Source organism: Eschscholzia californica, unplaced genomic scaffold, assembly GCF_041429995.1.
Source record: "Eschscholzia californica isolate CP2 unplaced genomic scaffold, dmEscCali1.0.p SCAF_5, whole genome shotgun sequence".
NCBI classification, from domain to species: Eukaryota; Viridiplantae; Streptophyta; class Magnoliopsida; order Ranunculales; family Papaveraceae; genus Eschscholzia; species Eschscholzia californica.
Genome location: NW_028238472.1, coordinates 16300032 through 16327394, shown reverse-complemented (window position 1 = coordinate 16327394; position 27363 = coordinate 16300032). Strand labels below are relative to the sequence as shown.

Below are 27363 nucleotides of genomic sequence, written 5' to 3'. Positions count from 1 at the left end.
CTACATTTTCTGTATTCTACTAAAAGACAGCCGTGACGAGATCTGAACAAATCCATTTTGAAACTGGATTCCATCTTCATAGGTATGAGTGGTGACGACAGAGCCTGTTCTTCCATTCCAATAGCTCTTTTGGCGTTCAACAGCAGGACCAGTAGAAGATTCTACAGAGGCAAAGGCGGCTTCAGCAACAACACCCGTTGAAGCATCTGTTATGAATTTGTTACAACAGGTTAAAGAAACAAATACTATTTTGTTAGCATCTTATTGATTCTAATAACATTTTTTACATTCTATTAGCATCTGTTAAATGTATTTATTACAGTAGGTTAAAATGCAAATACTATCTTTCTAGCATCCTATTGATTCTACTAGCATATTCTACATTCTATCAGTATCTGTTGAATGAATTTGTTAGACTTGGTTAACAAATACTTTTTAGTAATTAAAATGTATAAGGTGAAATTGTTTTTGTTACATTTTCCGTATTCTACTAGCATTTTATCGATTTTAGTGAAATCTATTATGAATTTGTTACTGTAGCTTGTGTATGAGGTATGCTCATTTCCTACCCACTCTGTCAATCTCATTGATCTCACATGTAGTTGCGGTAGGTGGTCGATAGATGGTATCCCTTGTCAACGTGCCATGTTGTGCATCAAGAATTATGATGGTGATACGACAAGTTTTTTTGATCATTTTCACCAAACAAGCGTTCGTCAACATTTATCACTATTATGTCTACCTAATAGCAAATTATGATGAGCCAATGGAGTACAGTGATGAAACAAGAACACTACCTCCGTTAACAAAGAGAAAAACCGGGAAGACCAAAGACAGTAAGAAGAGAAAGCTCAGGAAACATACCCAAAAAAATGAGGGTTTGCGGTCGGTGTAAAAAACTGATTTATCACAATAGTGCCTCATGCACGACAGCTATATAATAATTAAACTTGAATTTTGATTATGCAGGTTTACTTATTCTGCTAGAAACATAAATATTCTACGTATGTCTTTTATTTTTTTAGAGAATTTGATCAATGTTACCAGATTATCGTATTTAAACAAGAGGATTTTCCTATTTCCTATTAAATTTTATCAATGGTTACGATATTATCGTAGTTATACTCATAGGTATTTGGATCAATGTTTCAGTTGGTATTATGATTTGGCTAGAGTAAGTTACACAATGTTCGAAAAACTGAGAAAATGCTGGTAGTTTTGGTGAAATTTTGTCAACATCTTACTGGTATCTTAATACATATTGGACCATGCTTGAAAAATTTGTTTGATGTTTCTAGCAATTTAGCAATTTTCAATACAATCAAAGCAGGTTGTTTTAGCCTTTGTTATATTTTAATCAAAATGTCCAGATTTTTGATATATTTTTGAACGAACTATTTGTTTCCTTAGTTATATATGTTATCAATGGATTCAACATTAAGTGTTTGAGTTCATCGACTTTGCCCTACCACGTATTATATGTGTATAGTTTCAGTAGTGTCCAAGAAATTTGAGTAACATCTTTATCGTATCTATAAACTTGTTGAACGACATCTAAAATATAATATAATTGTGGTATTATAGAACATTGATAAATAATCTCATAACTGCTCAAGATGTTATTCAAACTTAAAACATAAACATGTTTGCTACGTTTTATCACATAGCCTGTTACAAAATACAAGTTAAAGTACTTAAACATTTTTTTCTCCATATATCCTTCGATTCATTCAACAACAACCAAGTTAGTTCACCCCTCTTCCTTTGCGCTAGTGTTGTCCAATCATCTTTTGGCATCTCGTTAGGAAAATGTTTATAGTTCGATTCGATATAAAGTTCTTCCATGTGCAAAATAACATAAAACCCACAATCAGGCCTGTCAAAGTTCAAACAACAAACCAATTCAACATCTTTGTGTTGTAACCATTTATGCGTTTCTATAAGAAACTAAAAAATGCTAGTCAAACAAGTCATTTTTCTTATAAAACCAATTTTGAACAGTAACCATTTCAAGGTTCTATGATAAACTTCAAAATGCTAGACAAAAAAATGACATTGTTTTTACAATCCAATTTATTCTCTCATTTTTTTCCCATATCACACCATGTAATGTTCTATGGTTGTCAAAAAATCAGGTTTGACAGGTAACCATTGATAAAGTTTTATAAAAAACTTAATAATGCTAGACAAAATATTAAGTTTTTATTGAAAGTAACTATATTCTGGATCTAACACTATGCTTGAAAGTCTAAAATACAAAATCCTAAATTAGATAGAACTCTAAATTGTCGGTCTAAAATAAAAAATTTAAGCAGAAGATGTAGTAGTAACTACAATTTATAAAGAGATCAAGCTTCATATGTTATTTCTTCAAAGAAATTACACAACAACAGAGACAGGGTAACCATACAAATTTTTTGTTGCATGCAAAAAGAAACATACTCTTCACCTTGAACTGATTTAGGGTTTTGAAAATAACTTCCATTAAACTACTTCGAAACAACTAAACCCTAGAAATTTCTTATTAGCTAATAAATTTCAGAAAAATAAATCATACTTAAAGTTGTAAAAATCAAAACCTAATTCGTTTTGAGTTGTAGAAATCAATCTAAATCATAAACAAAGTTGAAGGAACAACAAAAATGATGAAAACCAAAATAACTTACTCTTCACTGTTGATGATGATGAACGAATCCAACAATGGATTCTCCCTCTCTCCTACTTGATGTTCTCTCTCTCTCTGTTAGGTTTATTTTGGGTGTGTTTAAGATAAGAGTTTCCCTCTCTCTCTCTCTCTCTTCGATTTGATTTTTGAGGAAAAGGCAACTTTTTTTTGGTTATTTTTTAGAAACAGAAAAGGCTACTTATTTTTGTTATGCTAAACGGAAAAGGCAAATTTTTCCGAAAAAAGAAAGTTTGTTTTTGAAGAAATAATTTAATGAATCTCTATATATTATGGTATCTTTTATTTTGGGTTGTTTTTTTTTAACTTAGGATAGGTTAGGCAGTAAAAGAGAATAAGAGGATAGACATATAATTTACTTTGAGTGGATTTATTTTCTATTTCAGATTATCTTTGGTCTCTAGACTCGTTGATCATGCGATTTTGGATTTAAATCCCATCCCCTGTAATTTTTATTACAATTATTTTTCATTTCCTTTCTTTATTTCTAACCACTTCATTAGATCCTCTCCTTACACGTCTTGCGTTTCTTTCCTCTCCACCCCCTCCATTTTTCTCCAACTCGCCTCAGCTATTCCTTTACCAGTTATTTCTTATTATTTCACCAGTTATTTCTTATTCTTTCACCATTTCATCAACAGGGTTGTATATAGAATATTTCCTTCCAAAGTATCATCACAAAAAAGTAGAAATAAGTTTTTCAAGGTTTGCTATCTCATCTTTTTATGGGCTCCTATAAAAAATTAGTAATATTTTTACCTAATCAGATCTGCTTACTTTCGATTCTTCTTTTAGGGCTCTTTCTCCTGTGATCTCTGTATTCGTGGATAATAGGCATCGAGATTGATGGTGACGATCTTTTCAAAAATGTAAAAGGGGAGAAGAAGCCACACTGACTGCAACATTACTCTATTCATCTTGCGAAACTATCTTCCACGTAAGAATTTTTAATTAGGGTTTAGTTGTTGTTCATGTAGATCATAATTCTCTAATGTATTATATGCGTTGTAGATTATGAAGAACGGACATGAAATCATCTATATGTAAATCTTTACTTTGTTTTAGGGATGAAGTCTAATAAATGAATGAAATCAAGTCTATATAGGATTGTGCATTAATATTAGTATAAATAACTTTAAGTAAGTTTTTTTCCGTGTCTTGTTGGTGATGCATCACGATAACTTAAAGAAAAAGGAGTGTCGTGTGTTTTGTAATTGGTCGAAGGTTATTGTTGACTCTTCAAGCTATGGGTTCTTATGCCCTATTAGATTCTTACATTGAAATTAGCTTCTAAATGCACTATTCTTATGGAAAGTAAGTAAACTCGTTCTTAACTTATTTGAATTTTGTAGTGTTAAAGTGAGTGACAGTCTTCAACGAAGAATTGCATAATGAAGCACTTCTGGATTCTTGTAAGTTATTGACGACGGATGTGGTGCATACTTGAATGTTTGGTATTCAGATGGTCTTCCCTCTTTAGAATTAATTATATTAGCTATCAACATATTCTACTGATCCATGTTGTAATGTTGTTTGGTATTTCTTTCTTCGTTTTATAATTCCTTATTTTTGTACCCCTTTGACTATAAAATAGATTCGACATGTAGTTGGATAAAACTATATTTGTATGAACGTCGGTCTCTGAGTTACATTATTTTATTGGTCAAATGTCAATCTCTTCAGAACCCCACTCTTTTCTTGACTAATCGAACTGGATGATTTCACGTACATCGATGAGGATGATTGAAAAATGAATTGCACAACACACTAATGGTAGTATTCAACCTTTGCTACATTTTTGTATGGTAATGAAAGCTTTGACAAGTGAAATGTGGTGTTTGAAACGCAATATTTTTAAGTATTCCGGATGTATTCATACAGCTTATGATGTGAAAATTTTGCATTTGTTTTGTGATTTAAGACATTAATTCAACATGTGTAGATGAATAGAGATATGGATTTTGGTAAAAAAAATAAAATTGTTTATCTGACATTGGTATGTTTCAATTTGGTGCTTTTGGTAAAAACTTCTTAGATTGAATTTGTATGTTAGTTCTTTATGTTGCGTAAATGACATTTCCCCGCCCGTAGGGAGGCGGGGGGTTATGCCTAGCAACAAACTTATAATAAAACTTATAATAGAACTTACAGGAAAATCACAATTCGTGGAGAGACATCGATATGAACAATAATAACCAACGAAATATATAAAATGTTAAACGATTCAAGCATTTCTCATTTCATATTTCCAACATGTAGTAGTGAGATAACTAAGCATCAAATTAAGTGCAAATCACACTATTGATTAATAAATTTTCTAAAAGGTTCATTAAAATCAATTCCTTCTCTACGAAGGATCCGTAAGTTAAAAACTCAAACTTTGGGATAATAGAAAACCAGGCAAGAAGTTATAGATGTGGCTTGAATAAAATGACAGTCAAGAAGTTATCTTACAGATTAAGACATCAATTTTCATTTTTCACGGTCAGCCTTTGATACTCGTAAAACAAAGATTAATTTTTTTTGAACTCAAAGCGTGTTCTATTATCACCAATGAAGATCATAAAGAGAGATTTAAGGACTAAATTTCGGTATGAAGTCAGAATCTTATGTCGCCGAACTATCTATTATTAGTTTTTTTTTCTTTTTTGAATGTTTGCCTGAACTTTCTCTGATTATTTCACAAAGTACGGAAGAAATCAAAGGCAAATTAGTAAGAATCCACCTTATCAATCAAACCAGCTAAATCTACAGAAATAAAAAGTAAATCTGAATTTTAAAAGGAAATAAATTATGTTCTAATATATTTCATTAAGTAGAAATGGAAATTAGTAACCATTACAAAAATCCGTGAAACAATCTAAATAAATAAATTTAAAAAGCATTAAAACTGAATCAACAAAAATTTAAGAGGATTTTTCTTAGTTGATTTCTTTTTCCGAAATTGTAGCTTGGCGGGCTTCGTAACTCTATACCAAATACAAAACGAATAACCAAAACTATAGATCTAAGAAAGATAATTTTAGGTTCAATACAGTAAGGTAAGTTAAAGTAGAAAGTACCTTGTAATCCATCCTGAAGATACTTTAACTATTATTTGAAGGATAAAATATAAGGACCACAATAATCAACATGAAAGTTAGAGAGAGCCAAAAACAAATCAAATTTGATTCAAAATTGAACACAGAGAAGCCAATGATTGAAATAGAAGGAAGAGAAAGAGACAAATCTAGAAAAATAAATTATAACCTATTCATCCATTATACTAAGGTAATTATAGAGAAAATACTCAAACTCATGATCATTCCCAATAATATAAACATGTAAAAAGTCTTATTATACATATAATATTAACAAATCAGAGTGACTAACAAAAAAAACTAATACCATCAAGTAAGCAAGCAAATCAAATGATAAAATAATCAGTCTATGAACTATAAGTTTGATGCTGGATCGAGTTAAAAAGAAGAAATATCTTATGCTCAGATCTACTCCCCGCTCGAGCAACTAATCTTATTCTTTCTTTGATTCGTGAGATCGAGAAGAATATTCAGAGGAAAGTAATCATACAATCTTATTAATTTTTCTATCGTTGGGAAGAAAGTAACAACTGAGGGAGAAAGTGTACAAAATAAAATTGAAAATAAATATTAATTGAAAGAGATTTGTCCAAATTATTTATGGCCAGCGCTTTGGGGAAAGCTAAATAGTTTCCGGGGTGTGAAATTTTAAAGGGAATATGTAAAATTTTAGAAATTTTCCGGGGAAATAAATTTTAAGGGGAGATAAAAAAACACACTCCACCTCACCTCACTCTCTCTCTCCACCTCACCTCTTTGTCTTCTCCGATTATGTCGCCGGCCAGAAAATTTTCCGGCCGGCGACCATAAAAAAAAAAAAAAATTTCACTCTCTCTCTCTCTAGAAACTCCGGCGAAGGGGTTTCCCTTCGCCGGAGTTCCGGTCTGTTGAGGTGGAGAGAGAGAGAGAGCTGAGGTGGAAAGAGAGAGAGAGAGCTGAGGTGGAGAAGCTATGTTGCTTTCCCCCTAAATGAAATTGTCAAACAAAATTGACCAATTTTTGACCAAGTCTTCACACTCCGGAAATTATTTAGCTTTCCCCAAAGCGCTGACGTTATTTATTAGTTAGTGTAGACATTTTCAAATTGGGCCAACAACCCTTGGTTGGAGTGTAAGAGGTATAATCTTCCACCTACATGTCAAGGGTTCGAGACACGCTGAACAATTAAAAAAATATATTGGTTCCAATCACGACATTTCCCAATTCGTTTCCAAATTAGCTGAAAATTGATTTCCAACCGAGATACTATAAACTATTTCCAAATTGGTTTACATAAACTTAATTTTGATATTAATTGAAAATTGGTATATATGGCCATAAAAAAGGACAAACTGAGATATATACTATTTCCTATAAGGATTTACATTGTGTGTATTGAGAATTATTTATTACCTAGTTTCAAATCAAGGTGATATATACTATTTTCGAGATATCTCAGAACCAATCTTATAGTTCACATATATGGGTATTGGCTATTAATTTAAATTAATTTATGTTGGTTTCCAATCGAGATATATACATTTCTAAATTGGTTTCCATCAGTTGGTATTAATTATGAGAAATTGGTATATATCGTTTTGTATAATAAATTTGATTTAGATATCTGAATTGTCCAAATTTATAGAAAGGGATTTTATTGTAAATATCAAAGGGCCTCTAGACAATATCCTTTATTACAAAAGGATGTTTGTCCCAATCATTGTTTTCCCTTCTGCTTTATTATATAGATGTAATAAATGATATTAATGCTGGAAGAGTTCCTACGTTGTGTGATCATTTGTTGTAAATTGATTTTTACAAAATTGGAGAAGTTCACTTCAACATTGTCTATTACAAAAGGCCAGCGTTTTGGGAAAATCAAAATAGTTTCAGGGATGTGAAATTTTAAAGGGAATATGTGAAGTTTTAGAAATTTTCCGGGGAAACAAATTTTAAGGGGAAATAAAACATTGTTTCTTCCTCTTCTTCTTCATCATCTTCAACTCGGCCACCATTTCCGGTCACCATCTCCGGCCACCACTTCCGGCCACAACCACCACCAGTTTCTTCCTCCTCTCCCCACTCTCTCTCTCTTATAGTTTGTCTCTCTATCTCTGCCCATCTCTCTCTTACCGTCTCTCTCTTAGAACTTCAAAAATATACCCTAACCCCAAATACCGATCTCTCTCTCTCTCTCTCTCTCTCTCTTAGTTCTAATGGGATCTTTCTCTCCCTCTGCCCCTCTCTCTCTCTTACCGTCTCTCTCACATACACAGTCCGGCGAAGGAAAGCTCTTCTTTTGCCAGAACAAGACCTCGAGGAGGGTAGACCCTCCTCGAGGGATTCTTGCGTCGACAGACCCACGAAAGTTTTCCTAAACAAGAACAAGACCTCGAGGTGGGTTTCACTAAACCCTCCTCGAGGGTTTCGTGGGTCTATCGACCACAAAACATTTTGTGGTCGAAAGACCACCAAATTTTCATGGGAAGTCGTCCCACGAAAAGGTTGTGGTCGACAGACCCACAAGATCTCGTGGGTCGGTCGACCGCGCACCATTTCCTGGCCCGACTGCCCCACGAAATCTGAAACTGTTAGAGAGAGAGTTTAGGGTGAATGAGAGTGAAACTAGATATTAGGGTTTGCTGATTGGAGAAATCGAGATTCAATGATAAAGAGAACGAGATATAGTGAGAGAGAGGCAGTGAAATCAATAAAGAGATAGAGGGAGAAAGAGATAGGAAAAAGAGAGAGGGAGAGAGAGAGAAAGAATCAAATGATGATTGTGGTGGCCGGACTTTGGTGAAGATGGTGGTGGCCGAATTTTTGTGAAGATGGTGGTGGCCGGATTTTGGTGATGATGGTGGTAAATGGATTTTGGTAAAGATGGTGGTGGTCGGATTTTGGTGATGATGGTGGTGGATGGATTTTGGTAAAGATGGTGGTGGTCGGATTTTGGTGATGATGGTGGTGGTCGGATTTTGGTGACGATGGTGGTGGCCGGATTTTAGTGATGATGGTGGTAGCCGGATTTTGGTGATGATGGTGGTGGCGGGATTCTGACAACCCTTGCGGGAATTGATGGGCCTAAAAAGTTTCCTAAATAGGTCTACACCCGCAAGTGCACGGGTGTCAAGTTGTAATAAATTCTGGTAAGACCGGTTCGTTCCTCAGAGACTAGTTGAATCTATTCTAAAACTAGGAAGTAATAAGATTTTTAAAATGATTTGGTTTTGGTTTTGAAATGAATAAAATATTAAAGTAAAATTACGGAAAGAAAATAATTGCAAATGATACAAGGAACTCAAATGGGGTAGAGCCTAAGGTTTTCTGAATCCGTCCCCATAACAATTCTAACGACAATTTATTTGGATTTGATCAGCGAATTCTTTATATAACTCAGATTCTAGTCCATGAACGGTCTAAAAACCCGGAAGATTTTATCATTAAAAACAGTAAAACTTATTAATAAATTGTACCGAGAAAATGATTATGATGAACTTCATCAAGACCCTAGATAAAAGAGTTATTTACTCATGGCAATTATAATAAAACTCGAAAATTAAGTAAGAAGTGAAAGGAGAAAACATAACTTTTTCTAGCTGGAAACAATTTCTTTCTGATTTTCCCCTGGCAGCCAAACGCACCCCTGAGGGAAAGCGATTTTCTCGTCTTCTCGGAAAAAATTTCTCAAGGGAAAATTATTTTCCCAAAGATTTTCTCGTCTTCTCCAACTCTTTTTCTCTCTCTATAACTTTCTGAAAGCTCTCTTTTATCTCCTTCAAAACTGTTCCTGTCTCTCTCTATAACTCTATGTTTCTTGATTTCTCTCACAAAAATCAGAAACACAATAGAAAAGAAGAAGACAATGATAATACTGTTGGAGATTAGAGGTATAGATACTTCAATACACTCAAATAAACTCAAAAGATTCACATCAACATACTTTCATATAATAAAGCTTCTTTAAATCTACACAATCTCATAAAACAAGAGACACAAAGTTTTGTCACAATATTAAACTAGATATTGAAGTTAGTTCTTACCTTAAACACAATATTCATACTAGATCTATGTCTTCTTCTTCAAGTTTCTTGTATACTATTCTCCTTTTACTTTCTCTCTCTAGATTGTTCTTGAACTTGACTAAGAAAAGAACTCTCTACACCCTTTTAATTAATTTCATGAGGCTTTTACTTTTTTACCCCTTCTAGTTTGGTAAACCATTTACTCAAACCCACACTTTTATATTGGGCCCAAACCCAAATTTGGTTTAAAAGCCCCCTTTTCAACATCCCCCCTTAAACCAAATTTCCATAGCTTCTCATACCTAACATCCACTTCAATCTCTCAAAGACATCATGCTTCAAGGGCTTCGTAAATATATCCGCTATTTGATCTTGAGACTTGCAATACATCACTTCAATATCACCTTCCTTAACATGTTCACGAATAAAATGGTAGCGTGTATCAATGTGCTTGCTTCTTTCATGACAAACGGGATTTTTGGCTAAAGCAATAGCCGATTTGTTATCAAGGAACACTTCGGTTGGACCAACTTGAGGGCATTGAAGATGCTTCAACATATTTCTTAACCAAATTGCATGACAAACCATAGAGCTAGCGGCTACATATTCCGCCTCACAAGTAGATAAAGTCACAATGGGTTGTTTTTTAGAAGACCAAGTAAATGCCGTGTAACCCATAAAAAATACAAACCCCGATGTACTCTTTCTTTCATCTAAGTCTCTACCCCAATCACTATCGGAATAACCGATAAGCTTAAAATTTTGTTCACAAGAGAAAAATAAACCATCATTGATCGTACCTTTAATATATCGAAGGAGCCTCTTTGCAACATTAAGATGAGATTCATCCGGTTTCTCCATGTACCTACCTACTCACTAGCCCAACTCCATAAAGAATATCCGGTCTTGTACATGTAAGATAACGTAGACTTCCAATCAAACTTTTGAAATATGTAGGATCGACATCACTTCTTCTTGAGCATTTTCTCAACTCCACTCCACTTTCAAGAGGGGTGTTTACCGGATTACATGACTCCATTTTAAACCTTTTAAGAACTTCCTTAGCATATCCACTTTGAGAAATAAATATGCCATTTTCCATTTGCTTCACTTCAATACCAAGGAAATGACCCATCAACCCAATATCGGTCATATCAAATTCCTTAATCATGCTCTTCTTGAACTCATCAAATAGTCTTGAATCATTACCGGTGAATATCAAATCATCAACATAGAGACAAACAAATAACATACCTCCACCTTCTTTCACTTTCATATATAAAGTGTGCTCATGAGGACACTTTTCAAATCCATTTTCTTGAAAATACTTATCAATTCTTGCATTCCATGCACGTGGAGCTTGCTTTAACCCATAAAGGGCCTTCTTCAACTTATAAACTTTATCTTCTTTGCCCTTTCTAACATACCCTAAAGGTTGTTCAACATATATCTCCTCCTCAAGGATACCATTCAAGAATGACGACTTGACATCAAGTTGATAAATTTTCCATGAATATTGAGCCGCTATAGAGATTAACAATCTAATTGTTTCCATACGAGCAACGGGAGCAAATACCTCACTATAATCAATGCCGGCTCTTTGCTTGTAACCTTTAGCTACAAGTCTTGCTTTGTATCTTTGGACTTCTCCACTTGCATTCTTCTTTGTCTTATACACCCACTTCACACCAATAGGTTTGTATCCTTTTGGCAAATTTGTCAACTCCCAAGTATCATTTTTTTCAATTGCATTAATTTCTTCATTCATAGCATTTTCCCATTTTTCTTCTTGGATGGCTTCTTCATAACTAATAGGATCACAATCCATGAGAAAACAACACAAATTTAATTCTTCTTCATTATCCACAACTTCATATATCTCTCTCAAACTCCTTGTTTTCATTGGCCCTTCATTAGAACTTCCCCCCGATGATGAGGATGATGGAGATGAGGACGATGATGTTTGTGGGTCTCTTTGAAATTCTCTTGGTGACACTTCTTCTTCTTCTTCTTCTCCTTCAAGTCTAAGTTCAACTTGAACAATTTCTTTTCCTTTCCATTCCCATGCCAAATCTTCTTCAAATACCACATCCCTACTAAATAGAACTTTATTGACAATTGGATTAAACAACTTGTAACATTTCATTTGCTCATTATACCCAAGAAAGATACATTTCTCACCTTTGTCATCAAGTTTTGTTCTTCTTGCTTCCGGTATCTTTGCATAAGCAATACATCCAAATATCTTTAAATGAGATACACTAGGCTTGTAATAACCCCATGCCTCTTGTGGGGTCTTCATATAGACACTTTTAGTGGGACATCTATTCAACAAGTATACGGCACATGCAACGGCTTCACCCCAAAATTCTCTAGGCAAACTTTTTTCTTTTAACATGCTTCTTGCCATGTCTAATATGGTGCGATTTTTCCTTTCGGCAACTCCATTTAGTTGTGGTGTGTATGACGGAGTAAGTTCATGAACAATCCCATGTTCTCTACAAAACATATCAAATGCTCTTGAGGTATATTCTCCACCTCTATCGGACCTTAGTTTCTTTATCATAAAACCACTTTGTTTCTCAACCATGTTCTTGAGCTCTTTGAATGCCTCAAATACTTCGGATTTATTTTTTAGGAAATAAACCCATGTTTTTCTACTAAAATCATCAATAAAAGTGAGAAAGTAATTGTTACCTCCATTTGTCATTGGCTTCAATGGACCACAAACATCGGTATGCACAAGCTCCAATATATTAGATGCTCTCCACCTCCCTTCTTTAGAAAAACTTGTGCGATGATGCTTGCCAAAGATACACCCTTCACACACTTTGTTTGGGTGATCAATACATGGTAAACCCTTTACCATATTCTTGCTTGCCAAGGTCTTCATCCCATCAAAGTTTAGATGTCCAAGTCTCAAGTGCCACAACCAAGATTCATCTTTCACAATAGAGTTTAAGCATTTTGCATCACCATGTTGAATGTTCAAGGGAAATAATCTATTCTTTGCCATCTTTACCTTAGCAATTAGAGTTCCACTTCTATCTCTTAATGTGAGATGAAGATCCTTCAATCTTATATCATAACCTTTTTCTAAAAGTTGTCCCAAACTCAAAATATTATTTTTCATTGCGGGAACATAATAGACATCGGAAATATAGTTATGTTTTCCATTTTTTAGTTGAATGAGGATATTACCTTTCCCTAGCACCGGTATCTTTGAGGAGTCACCGAACTTTACACACCCTTTCACACTTTCATTCACTTCAACAAATAATTCTCTTTTTCCACAAATATGATTACTTGCACCGGTGTCGAAATACCAAGTGTTTGTTTGTGATTCGTCAAGACCATCACAAGAAAATAACAATGTAGGATCAACATTAATTTCTACTTCATCTTCAACAAGGTTTGATTCTTCCTTAACTTCATTTTTATACCAACATTCATTACTATAATGCCTGAGCTTGTGACAATTATAGCATTCAATATCCCTTTTGTCTCTACCTTGGCTATTATAAGGTCTAGTAAAGTTTCCTCTACCTCTTCCTCTTGGTTCATTTGTTCTTCCTCTATTAAAAAAATTTCTTCCTCTTTGGTTTCCAAAGCCTCTTCTACCATTATCATAACCTCTACCATAACTCTCATAGCCTCTTTCTTTTTGGGGTGTATATTGTTTTTCTTCTAAAGTGAGTTTTGCTTGAAGTACTTGATCAACCGAACAATTTGAAGAGGTTGCGACATTTCTATTCACCCTTTGTTCATGGATTTGCAATGTTCCCATCAATTCATCTGCCGTCATGGATTCCAAATCTTTTGATTCTTCAACGACAATAACCACATTATCAAATTTAGGTGTCAAAGACCGTAAAATCTTCTCCATCACCCGAACATCATCACATTTTTCACCACACCTTTTCATTTCGTTAACATTAGACAATACTCTTGAAACATAATCGGAGACAAGTTCTCCTTCATTCATACTCAATCTTTCAAATTCACCACGCAAAATTTGGAGGCGAACCTTTACCACTTTATCAACTCCTCTAAATGAATTCTTGAGAATATTCCAAGCCTCTTTCGATGATTTTGCTTCGGACACTTTTTCAAATGTAGGACCTTCAATTCCTTGATAGATAAGAAATAAGGCTTTTTTATCCATCTTTCTTGAGTCTTTAAGAACACACTTTTGTACATCATTCATAAAACTCTCTTCTTCTTGAGTTGGTTCTACATAACCATTTTGAACAATATCCCACAAATCTTGAGATCCCAATAATACACTCATTTGAATACACCAATGTTCATAGTTCTCTTTAGTTAACCTAGGTATTTGAGGTTGTATCATATTTGACATTTTCTTAAAAGATCCCCAAAAATTTCACAAACCCTAGATCTCAAAAAATGTTGAGAAAGCTTGAATTGATAAACTAATATGGCTCTGATACCAATTTGTTGGAGATTAGAGGTATAGATACTTCAATACACTCAAATAAACTCAAAAGATTCACATCAACATACTTTCATATAATAAAGCTTCTTTAGACCTACACAATCTCATAAAACAAGAGACACAAAGTTTTGTCACAATATTAAACTAGATATTGAAGTTAGTTCTTACCTTAAACACAATATTCATACTAGATCTATGTCTTCTTCTTCAAGTTTCTTGTATACTATTCTCCTTTTACTTTCTCTCTCTAGATTGTTCTTGAACTTGACTAAGAAAAGAACTCTCTACACCCTTTTAATTAATTTCATGAGGCTTTTACTTTTTTACCCCTTCTAGTTTGGTAAACCATTTACTCAAACCCACACTTTTATATTGGGCCCAAACCCAAATTTGGTTTAAAAGTCCCCTTTTCAACAAATACTTCTGATTTTATTGAATTTCTCTTTCTCTCTTCAACAACTCTTTCTGTTTCTCTCTACAATCACTCTACAATCACTCTATTTCTCTCTCATAAAGAAAATAAAACGATTGAATATTATTTAAAGAATGAGATGATGAAGAAAATTAGATGATAATCTCTGTTAATCTCTTCTTCTCTGATTTAATCTAGTTTGGTTGAGCTTAATAGAAGTTGATCCCCCATAAACCGAGATGTGATCATCCTCACTTTGTCTATAACTCTCTGTTTTTATAGAGAGATGAATCCAAACTCAATCCATCTCCCTCTCTCCAGAATATCTTTCATTTTCTTTCCTTCTTCTCTGAATATATTGTCCAATCTCCAGCCGAGAGGTTTCTCTCTCTAGAAATTATCCAGCCATCTCACTTTCCTTCTCTGTCTTCATGATCTTTCTCAATCTTCATGATTTCTAGCCGAGTCGCACTAAATCTCTCTCGGTCATCTCTCTCTTTCTACAACTATATTATCTTCACATCTTACCTTCTTCAATGTATCTTCTCTACATTCTTTAAACTCTTTCCATGTCTGCAAGTATCTCTCTTTCTCTCGGTTATCTCTCTCCATTTTCTCTCTCACCACATTCTGTTCCTTCTTTCCCTTTTCTTTCTCATTCAAATAAGGGATCCCTACAAATAATATAAGTTAGTTAAGAAAAGAAAGAAACAGATTATGGGAACTAATCGGGTGTAGATAGCTGGCTTTTATAGGGAGTGATTCGGTGCTTCACGGTATACTTTAAGAAGCTGCATCGCGCTACAGGTTGACGCGCATGTGTGGGAAGCTTCCGCGGCCGTCCGATCAGAGTGTTAGATGCACGTGGGAGCACCGAAGATATGAGGCGCGGAAATACCTGATCTGGTCCTGATGAATCCCGAATCGTACCGCTCCATTGGACCGAAGTTAGCCAGAAACCCATCTGAGCCGTTAGATTTGTTGCCACGTGTTGCTGAATAGATATATGCTGACCTTGGTCAATGGCTTTTGACTCGAACTTCGACCTTTTCTATTTTGCTCATCCGGACTCCGATTCGACTCCCGTTTTTGCTGTTCGATTCGTCTTGGACTCTACTTTTCAACCGAGTACTAAAATTTCGCGAACACCCTAACCTCCAAATAACCAAAATGCCCTCTAATATGTCTTTATCCCGATTTTATCCGTTTTTTCACACTGAACTCCATAAAAGACACCTGGGAAAGAGACATACATAATTCATCAGAGTAACAACTCGAAATAGACTAACTAACCCAAATTAAGAGATTCAAATGAGGCATTTTCATGACTCATCAGGAATGGAGAAGAAATGGTCAAAACATTTGCTTTCCCTCTAACAATTAGAAAATTTACTGGTCAACTAAAGTTGACCAATTTTTGACAAAGTCTTCACACCCCGAACACTATTTTGATTTCCCCAAAGCGCTGGCCTTACAAAACTTCAACAAATTTTTAAATGTTGACTGCTATTACAAGGTTTCTAACAAACACGTACATGTACACCATATCCCATCTTCAATTGTTTTCTTTTGTTTCTTATCGGAGATTCAACCATACTCCCCTTAATTTGTTGGTGATAAAGTCCTTTTTCTAAGACTCACTCGCACTGTAGGTGTGTCTGGAGCACGATTCTTCATAGCACTCAAAGACCCACCATCTACGCTCTGTTTGGTCAAAATGTTAAACGTCACCATATTTTTAGATCTGTAAAATGTTGTCCAAAAACAGAAAATCGGGAGTTGGGTTGTAACCAAGTATTAGGTTTTATCAAAACTTTCAAAATACTAAACAAAAAAATGGTATTAAAGCTAATATATTCTAGAAATAATAACTAAATAAAAATTATCAAATTTAAAACTTTACCAAAAATAGTACAGTTGAGGGATAGGTTTTTTACCAGAATCTGTAAAATACTAGAAAAAATAAAACAAAAAGGTGATTTAATGAGCTCAAGCTCATACCCAAGGGTATGAGCTTGAGCTTATTACCCGTTGGATTTTCTAGATATCCTCAAAGATATCTACAAAATAAAAGTACAGCTGTATTTCCTATATTAAATGAGGGGTTTTTAAAGCAAAATAATAAGGCACATCCTACTTCCCTAATTACATAAAGTGCCATTGAAGTTTCGGACAGAATGATGATTTTCAGTGGTGAGTTATAGTTGGAGAAAAAATTCTATTGGAAGGAGATAATCCATTAAACAAATTATTTCTAGAATTACTACATGTGCCAAACTACAATAAATTAGAAAAGAAAAATACTACAGAAGTTGGTCATAAAAAAATTTAACAATGTTAGACCATAATCATATAGTTCATAAATTAAAATTAGTTGGAAACTGAACTCATAAATTTAACAAAGTATTAGTGAAATTCTTGAGAAAATTAATTAGCTACTAGAGAATTCCATGCCTCACTTTTGGGTCCAACCCAATGTGCCCATTGAAATGCACAAGGTAGACAATATCGATGCCAACCTATATATATATATGAGGAATTGGAGCATTTTCTATTAGAATTGCCTTGACAAAGTGATTTTTCGTCTCGGATATCACAATTGCAATAATCTTTGGCTCTTCTGGAATACCTCCCCTAAGCGGCGGATATGTTACATTTTGAGTTTCTGATAGCACACACAAAACACAATTGAAAGTAGTAGCAAATAAACAACCTATATCAGGTAAAGTAAACCAATGTCCCTTACCACAATATTCTTCATAATAGTCAAGTGCTTCTCTAATATATATGTACTGATCAACACCCAAATGCTCAGAGAATAGAACTTCATCTTCTTTTAGTGTCTCAAGCATTTTCTTACGGACAATTACCCATCCATCTTCTTTGTCCAAGTGTAAAAGTTCTGCACAACACTTGTATCCACAATGACCATCACCTACAACATCCTCTAACCTTTCAATGACATGTTGCTTAACCTTTACTCCCAACTCGGACAATAAACTCTCTAACACCCATTCATCGGACACATCTTTTAATATGAGATTTTGACTAACATAATCCGTCTTCTTTGTGTTTAGGTTATGACAACTAAACAACTGACCAGGATCTTTATCAATATCGGAATAGAAAGAAATTAAATCCATGTCCCACTGTGAGGTGTTGTCTTTTGTTTCAGGTGGAAGATCCTCATTAAGGTCTGGTAACAGAATTTTTTTCTTCTTATTCACTGCATAAGCATCAACTACGTAGGGACCCTTCAAATAACGAAGATCATTAGCAAATTTTAAAAAAAAATCGAATTACGTGTAACTTAAAAATATTGTTACCTGACTCATAAAAATGTTGTCGATTGTGCTAGAAAGTATGTGTCTATCATTACCACTACGACATATAATATAATTTATTAGTTAGTAAGATTTTCGTTGACTCTAATAAAATTTGTACTATCTTATAATTAATACCTGATTGGGTGTTGAAAGATTTCCGACTTTTCTTCTTCTTTTGTGATATGATGAATCTTTTTTGTTATTGTTTGCATGCCATGTGAGCTACAAAAAATTTCAAGTAAAATTTGTCAATATTTTAACACACTATGTCAAGATAAATAAGTTATTAGGGACAATAAATTAACATTACCTCCTTGCAACCCCTTTAGATTTTTTTTTGACACTTTGAACAACATTCTTCTTCGGTAACTGATCCATCCAGGATTTTATTCTTTTTCTCCGGCCTTTGTGCTTGACAATAGGTGGTTCTAACAATTGCATTTTCTCCTTAGATGAATTGTTAGTCATATTTTCTTTAGATATGTTAGTGATCTCATTCTTCATTGCACATTCGACTTCTTTCAAAGCATTATGTAAGCTATTCATTGTCACCTTATACAATTTCATAGATGTTGCACCCTTAGCTGCAATATTAATTGCCTCTTGACAAAGTTTACTATATCTAATTGCAACACTTTCATTCAAGTCACCTATCACTTCCTTACCTTTTTCATCAATCACCGGTCCATATTTTGCATATCTTGTCCACCTCTTTAGTATGTACTGGATTGGAATACTTTGAACATCTTCAACTAAAAAAATCTTAAGAACATGTCTACAAAAATAGCCCGCAAATTCTAAAAGTTGACAACTACAGCTTGTAGTCATGTCAAGAGAGTCAAAAATGACCACACGTGTTGCTTGTTTGTATTCTGATCTCCATAGAAGATATCTAGATTTTGTCCCTTCTCTCCCTACCAATTCATATCGATATGAAATACCTTCGAAAAGTTGACTTTGAAATTTTTGAAAGATAGTTCTTGTGTAAATTTCTGCTGCTTGTTTCTCAATATTTATTGAAAATCTCAAAACCCTTATTTTATGATTGGTCTCGTAGTCTTCGTCATTTTCTGCTTCTCTTCTAGCTAATACCGCTCTTTCATATTCTTTAATAAATTCAGCTAAAGGCAAACTCTTTTTCAAGTACCCATCGAAGAAGCAATTGATACTCTCACTACGTTGAGTTGTATACATTGCTGCACAAAATATATCTCTTGTATAAACTGATGCCCATTTTTCTTTTTTTTGAAATAGCCTTGTCAACCAATTATTGTTTTCTAAACTATATTTTTTCAACATTGCTTCCCAATTTGAGTGAAATTCTCCAATTGTCTCGTTTCCGTACAAACAATTATTAAAGTCACGAGTAAAACTCTTATGGTCATTAATAATATGAGGTAAATTCTTCATTGCATTTCTACATATATGCCACAAACAATAACGATGTCGCGTACCTGGTAATACCCTCGCAATGGCTCCCCCAATAGCAGATTCCTGATCAGTAAGAATCACTTTTGGTTGTTTACCGTTCATTGATCTCATCCATGTTTCCATAACCCAAACAAAAGATTCTTCTGATTCATTATAAAGTAATGCACCACCAAATAATATTGTTTGGTAATGATGGTTGATGCCAACAATTGGGACAAAAGGCATGTCATACCTGTTAGTTCCGTATGTAGGATCGAAACAAACAACATCTCCAAAGTAATGGTAATCCATCCTTGACCTAGCATCAGTCCAAAAGAAATTTGTTATTTGACTTTCTGAATTAACTTGGATAGAATAAAAAAATGATGGGTTCTCCATATGTTGACGTTCAAAATAATCAAGTAAAGCTTCTGCGTCACTCTTTCCATGCTCTTTTTTCCTCTTTGCATTAAAGAAATTTCTCGCATCCCTTTCTGTAAATCCAACATTGCGGATACCTCCAGCTTCACGCGCCATATAATTCATCACAAGATTTGTTTTCATACCTGCTGAACGCATGTTATTCAAAAGTACTCCTTGACCTTCTGTTATCTTTCTATGTGATCGAAGCTTATGTATTTTGCTATGAGGTACAAGATTGTGATTGTGTTTTTCTACAAATTGAGAGACTTCCCATTTAGATTCCGCTCTCAATCTTATAAAAATCATTGCTTTGCAATCCGTTCTTGTTTCACAACGATTCTTTTTCTTGTCTTTGAAATTATCAGATGTATTAGAATTACACAATCCTTGTAGTGAGCAACAATATTTACGACCTATTGTTGTGTTGGTGCGATTAGACTTACTTGTCGAAGACTTTCGCACACTAAATCCCATCTTGAATGCATATTGGTTGTAAAAGTTGTAAGCTTCATCGGGAGATTCAAATTCCATGCCAACATATGGCCTTAATTCATTTATCTCATTATGAATATCATCATATTCTTCTTCAGGTACATGTTTATCTAATTCTTCATGTTCTTCTCTGATTTCATGATTTAATTTACATTCATCATCTCTCTCATGTGTATTGTAAATCTCATCGTTTTTCTCACTATCAATATTTATTTTCAGGGATTCATCCTCATCAATATTGAGAAACGTACTTTTTTGTGGAAGCATGTTCTCGAAGATAGACGAGTTTGTTTATTAAAAACGCTAATTACTGTGAAGAAGAAGAAAAAAAAATTGTATAGTTAAAATTTAAAATCGTATTACAATTTAATCTGGTATGATTTTTTGGTTAAAGAAACTCTCTCAAATAATGAAAGAAGAAAACAGAAACTCCATAAATTAAAAAGAAATAAAATCTCAAGTTCTGTGTATAAAAATACTCATGGTTTTGTCAAATAGAAACAAATTGTTACATACAAACTTCAATATCTCCCCCCAATAGAAATTTTTCTTCAACTATGACTCGCCATTGAAAATCACGTTCTGTCCAAAATTTCAATGGCACTTTATGTAATTAGGGAAGTAGGATGTGCCTTATTATTTTGCTTTAAAAACCCCTCATTTAATACAGGAAGTACAGCTGTACTTTTATTTTGTAGATATCTTTGAGGATATCTAGAAAATCCAACGGGTAATAAGCTCAAGCTCATACCCTTGGGTATGAGCTTGAGCTCATTAAATCACCTCTCTTTTTTTTTTTTTTTTTTTGTTGAAAAATTAAATCACCTCTCTTAAATATGATAAATTCCAAATCTAAAAAACCTAATTTTAAGATTTCAAGTTTACGATTGTAACTAAAACTTGCATAAAATCACTAAAATTATAGTATAAAAACCTTTATAAGATTGTTTACTTTTTAGTCTACTTAACTACTCTAGCCGTTATTGTTGGACTAAGTTGTAACTTCCTTCATCAATGAATAACTTTCTCAAAAATAAAAACCTTTATAAGTAAAAAAGCAACCATAACCTAGAGAGCTAAACAAGAAATAATCTAAAAAAATGCCAATAACCGATCACTATCCCATTTAGTTTAGAAAAAAAAAGTTTCGATTTTGGAGACCTAAATGAGACAGATAGAGAAATGTATGTGTTGAAAAAGAAAATTGAGAGAAGAGTTACTAGTACCTAGTATATATATAGAGAGAGAGAGAGAGAGCTTTATCATCTTACTGCGGCAGGTGAAGTGGAGATTGGAGAAAGAGATGGACAGAGAAGCGATCAATTTTTCGAGAGAGAGAAGTGCGGCCGGTGAAGTGGAGATTTAAGAGGTTTTAAATAAGGGAGATGCTAGAGTGACTTAGTGGATGACTCAGAGAGTGACATAATGACGTGGAATTCACTAAAAGACAAGATTTTTTCAAAATTTGACTACGGTGAAGACCGTTTTTGTTTCCAAATGAGGAAACATGTCATCTTCTAAGTACCAATTTCTATGTCACTCTATCATTTCCCTTTAATTAAGTTGTAGAATAAAGGGAGAGATAGATAGAAAATTTGAAATGACAATTTTTTTTTTCTAAAAGCATACTTTCTTATTAATATAGTGAGAGAAAAGTTTAGTTCTTGAATTAATTTCAAGAAATTGAATTGGCCATTTTCATCTTCTAATTTGAGTTGGTTTTTAACTTGACGATATGTTAAGAAATAATGAGTAAAAGAGAGGTCAGACATGTAATTTACTTCTGATGGACTAATATTCAAGTTCAAATTATCTTTGGGCCCTAAACCAGTTGACCCAATGATTTGGACCCTAAACCCACACCCCTTCGTTATTCAAAACTTTTAGTCGTCAAAATAGTTTTTTCATTGAAAATTTGAAAAGTTTTGGTAAAATTCAAAAGAAATTTTTTTAATTTAGAGCCAATAAATTTCATAGGCGAAAATCAAAATCAAAATCACACACACGTAATAACATATTAAAATGGATTGGCATCCCTGTTGAGAGCCCAGAATTGAAAAAGTCAGGGAGTCCCAAAAATCAACGGCTCCCAAAATTGGAAGACCATCCCAACACATTTGGGCTTGCACTGTTGGTAGTTGAAGTTGTCTTTACAAAAAGAATCGTGATTCAATGAACTCAAACTCATACGATGAACTATGAGCTCAAGCTAATAGTCGTTAGGTTGTGTTTGATACCAGAGAATTATTTCCATTAAAATAAAAGATTTTCCATGGAAATAAGAGTCTTTTCATTTGGTTGTCATTTATTATTCTGTAGAATTACAAATTCTGTTATTTGACCGACAATTAATTTTCACAAATATTATATTCAATAAAAAAAATTATGTACCCCTTATGTGGTCAAAATAACACTTTTACCCTCATGTTGCCAAAATTACATGTTTACTCTTACGTAATCAAAATGATATTTTTACCCTTATGTTGCGAAAATTTCATTTTTACTCTTACGCCACATAAATTGCATTATAATTCTTATTTTAAAATAACATTTTTATCCTTACTTTGTCATTTTGGTATTATAAGAGGGTAAAATTGTCATTTTAAAAACATATAGGTAAAATACGAGGTTGGTATTATACAAAGATAAAAGTGTAATTTTGGCAAAGGCTAAAATGTCATTTTGACAACGTAAACGTAAACATGTTATTTTGGTATTATGGAAGGACAAAAATGTCATTTGCCAAAATATAGGTAAAAGTACATTTTGCTAATAATGATGGGTAAAAATGTCATTTAAACAATAACTTTTTGATTATTTTTTCCTTCCGTGGAAACTAATTCCTTGGAGGGAGCAAAGAATGAGAAATAAAGAATTTCATGGAAATAGATTCTCTAGAGAATAAAAGTCATGGAAATTTACTTAGTATCAAATGGAAGAACTATATGTTTCCACGGAAACTCTTTTATTTCTATGGAAATAGGTATATCAAACACAACCATAGATCTTTCAAGATCATATCATAATTCAATTTATGGTGCATTTGGTTGCAGGTTTCCTATCAAAAATAAGATTTGGTAGGAATCAAGATTCCTTGGTCTATTTGGCTACCAAGGATCCTATAACTCTTGAATCCTAAGAATTCCTAAGTCCAAATTTTGTGTTTGACCAAAATCTCACCCTAACCCCTAATATTTGCTAGGGCTTTAGATTAATAAAATCGACAAAAAAAAATTCTCTTATTACCATATTTTTCTACAAAATAATTTCTTAATTTTTTTTTTTCAAAAATCTTTTCTTTCCCTGAAACTGATATTTAGAAATAATTCTTTTCCCCAAAACTGTTAATTCCTGAAACTACTTTGCCTTAGTAACTTTTTTTTTCCCGAAAATCGATTTTTTCCCCGAAACCCGTTCTTTTCTAAACAATCGTTTTTTACGAAAACTGATTTACCAGCAAACAATTTTTTATCGTAAAACATTTTTCCCCAATTATTTTTCTTGGACCAAAATTTCATGAAAACCATGTTCCCCAAAACAAGCATTATTTTTCAAAAATCGTTTTCTCGATAACAGGAATTTCATGAAAACTTTTTGTTTCATGAAGATCGTTTTTCCCAGGAAAAAAACGCTTTTGGAAAAAATCGATTCCGTGGAAAAATTATTTTTCAGAAAATTTCTGTTATCGAAAAAAATATTTCTGAAAAAAGGAATTTGGGGGAAAAATTGATTTTCGAGAAAATCAGTTGAAAAAAAACTGTTTCCGAAAAAAATAACAATTTTTTGGAAGAATGGTTCTGAAAAAATGAGTTTCGAGAAAAGGGTTTCTTCAATTTTCTTAAAAGAAGGGTTAAAAAACAAATAATAAAAATCCTAGGATTGTTATTGGCTACCAAACAAACGAAAAAAAATTACTTGGGCTCATGAATCCACAGATTATTGATTCCGTCGTCCAAACACACCCATTAACAGATAGGTCCTCCTTGCTTTAATCCTTGATTTAGGGTTTTGGTATGAGAAGAGCATTTTTTAGCAAAGGCAGTGCATTAGATAGGGAGAGCACTCTTTTTAGAATAGGGAGGGATAAACATATTATTTTTTAAATATCTCAAATTTATACTTTGGTCCCTCCCATCAAACTATTTTGGACCAAAAGAGAGAGAAGAGAGTATCTTCCTTGTCGACTAAAAACCTTCGAGAGAGAAGAGAGAATTTTGTTCGACCTAAAACCTTCGATCAAATCAAAGAGATATGAGAGATAAACATCGTAAAAAATCCTAAATCTGTTTGATTCTATCAAAAAGAGAGATATAGAGAAAGAAACCTAAACCCTAAATGACTAACACAACACTCATCTCCATAGAGAGGTTGTAATTCTTGCTATTGCTTAATTTCTCCATAGATTTTTAAGGTTTTAACACTAATTAAAGTAATTTTGAAGATTTCAAGTATCAATATTTTTTTTTGTTGAAATTTCAAGTATCAATATTGCAATGAAGAATACAAACAAGGATGTAACTTGAAAAATATATAAGCGGCTATTTATTAAATGATCCTTATAATGCCCTCCTTAAACTAATTTGGTAAAGGAAGAGCAACTACATAAATTGACTTTTCTAATGCACGGCCTTTACTAAATAGTGCTCTTCCTATACCAAAAGTCTTGATTTATGGAGTAAGTTAAACCAAAAAATAATAACCATAAATATTTTCTTTAGATATAACTTTCCGTACTTTAGTGCCACTCTCTTTGTCTTCTTTCTAGTTTTCTTTTCTAATGGTCGCTTTGTGTATCATCAAACTAAAACATTCGTGATTAAGAACAAGATAATCGCACGAAGAAATGTGAATTTCTTTTTCTATAGATTCATAAGCCCAAAATTTATAAGTCTCTTTCAAAGCTCGAAATATGAAAATTGAAAATGAAAATCAAATCATGTTTGATCCTATTCTACGATTCTGGTAGATTTGTCCACCACCCTTTGGTGTAGTGGTTGGACACCCCTCTTAAGCTCATGAAGTCGTGGGATCGGATCTCGGTGGAAGCAATTTTCCGTCAAGACTTATTCCATGTATTTAGCCAATATATAAAGTAAATAATATGATAAATTTGTCGGTCTTTAGGCCTCTTTCATTATGATTTAAATTGGGCGGTTATCGTGCTCATCACATCTTCATGATGTATCAATGCCTTGTAACGACAACAAGTTGTACTATTAATTTATGAACCATAACAACAAACTCCTTTACTTTTCAAACAAAACAATAGGATTATCTGAGATTTTCTCATAGGATTATCTGAGATTTAGAGCATCTTCAATGCGAAACTTAATCTTAGGAATTTAGAGTGTCACATAGGATTATCTGAGATTTTCTCAAAAAATCATCTTAAATGCAAAACTCAATTAAGATCTCAAAGATAATATGTGTAGGGTAGAATAAGATATCTTCTAGAGTGTCCTCTTGAGATATCTCTAATTGTCCAACTCATTAATGTATAAATTTCAACCAACAGAAATCAAGTCTTCGTATATTTCAAAAATAACTAATTATTTTTTTTACAAAAATAACCATGCCATATAAGTAAAAAAAGTTTAGAGTTTTGCATTAGAGTCATACAAGAATTGAGGATCTCTATTTTCGCCACCTAAGAGCATCTCCAATGCAAAACTCAAAAAAATCTCTATTCATTCTATGTGTCAAGTTCTAATTGAGATTCTCACTCCTAAGTGGCGAAAATTAAGATCCTCAATTTTTTGTGTCTCCAATGCAAAACTCTAAATTTATCTTATTTACATATGTGTCATAGTTATTTTTGTAAATATATAATTAGTTATTAGAAAATATAGAAGACTCGATTTCTATTGGATGAAAATCAAATATTGATGGGTTGGACAATTAGAGATATCTCAAGAGGACGATCTAGAAATAGAGTGTCCAAACCACCCTTGACACATCATCTTAGAGATCTCCATTCCACCCTATTGGACAAATGGCTGAAAATATAGATGACTCGCTTTCTCTTGAGATATCTCCATTCCACCCTCGACACGTCATCTTAGAGATCCAAATAGAGTGTTGCATTGGAGAGACTCTAAAAATTATATGTGGCACTCAGAATTTCTAAGATTGAGTGTTGCATTAGAGATGCTCTAAGAGCATCTCCAATGCAAAACTCAAAAAAATCTCTAAAAATCCTAGGTGTCGAGTTCCACAGGTGAATCGCTAATTTTTCTCTTTCCTATTTGGCGAGATTGAGATCCCATATTTGAAAGACTCAAAACTTTAATGATGTGGCATTTTTTGATTATAAATTAAAATTCGACAAATTATCAAATGGGCTCCAATGTTGCCACCCAAACCAATTTCATGAGGAAAGAACATATCCTTGTTTATAATCTATATAACAAAACAGAGTGGGTTAGTGGTGACTGGGACAAAATAAATGTTCCTAGAGGTTTAGTTGGATGCACAGCCCCATAGTCATAAGACAACCAACATTCTTATCTTTTAATCTTGGTCGTTCAAACTAATCTCACAATTATTCAGAACCTTCGATTTAAGGTGTGAATATACACAACGGCGACTCAAGGGCAATTGCTCTCCCTCAATCAAGCTCGAATCTGCTCCTCCCCAGCAATCTTTTTCATTCACCGCAAAAACTTTTCGGTTTTCTCTTTCACTTTCCTTCTGATTGAATTTCTTTTGGACAGTTACACTCTCCACCATCGCCATATTCATTGCTCCATTTGTCTCTCTTCTTTTCTCATTAAATCGGGAAACCAAAAGAGTGAACCCCAAACATTGAAACCAAAGATACATAACTTTTCAAGAACCCTAATAGACACAGAAGCACTATCATCAACTGTTGGATTCAGAAAAATCTATGTCACCAAACAAATTAAGTGGGTTCTGAACTGGCGTGTCTCCTCAATTCCTAATCAAAACTGTTTTGTCTTCCGATTAATATCTTTGTCATCTCCATGTTGGGAGTGACGGACACTGGAGAATAATGGTTGAAAATCCAGTCAGGTCGTGGAGGACATCATTTCTAGCCCTAAGGGGTGAAACCCTAAA

General features: G+C 33.5%; 1 protein-coding gene across 1 annotated transcript; it reads right to left on the bottom strand.

Moving 5' to 3' along the window:
* LOC147537459 (protein FAR1-RELATED SEQUENCE 5-like) lies at positions 1–27021 on the bottom strand. The gene is made up of 7 exons (XM_086642779.1): positions 26888–27021; positions 18272–20416; positions 17962–18016; positions 17200–17889; positions 16277–16339; positions 288–300; positions 1–206 (listed from the first exon to the last, which is right to left on the bottom strand). The coding sequence occupies exons 1-7, from the start codon at positions 27019–27021 to the stop codon at positions 1–3; spliced, it is 3306 nt and encodes a 1101-aa protein (XP_086498905.1).
* Between the last annotated feature and the right edge of the window lie 342 nt (positions 27022–27363).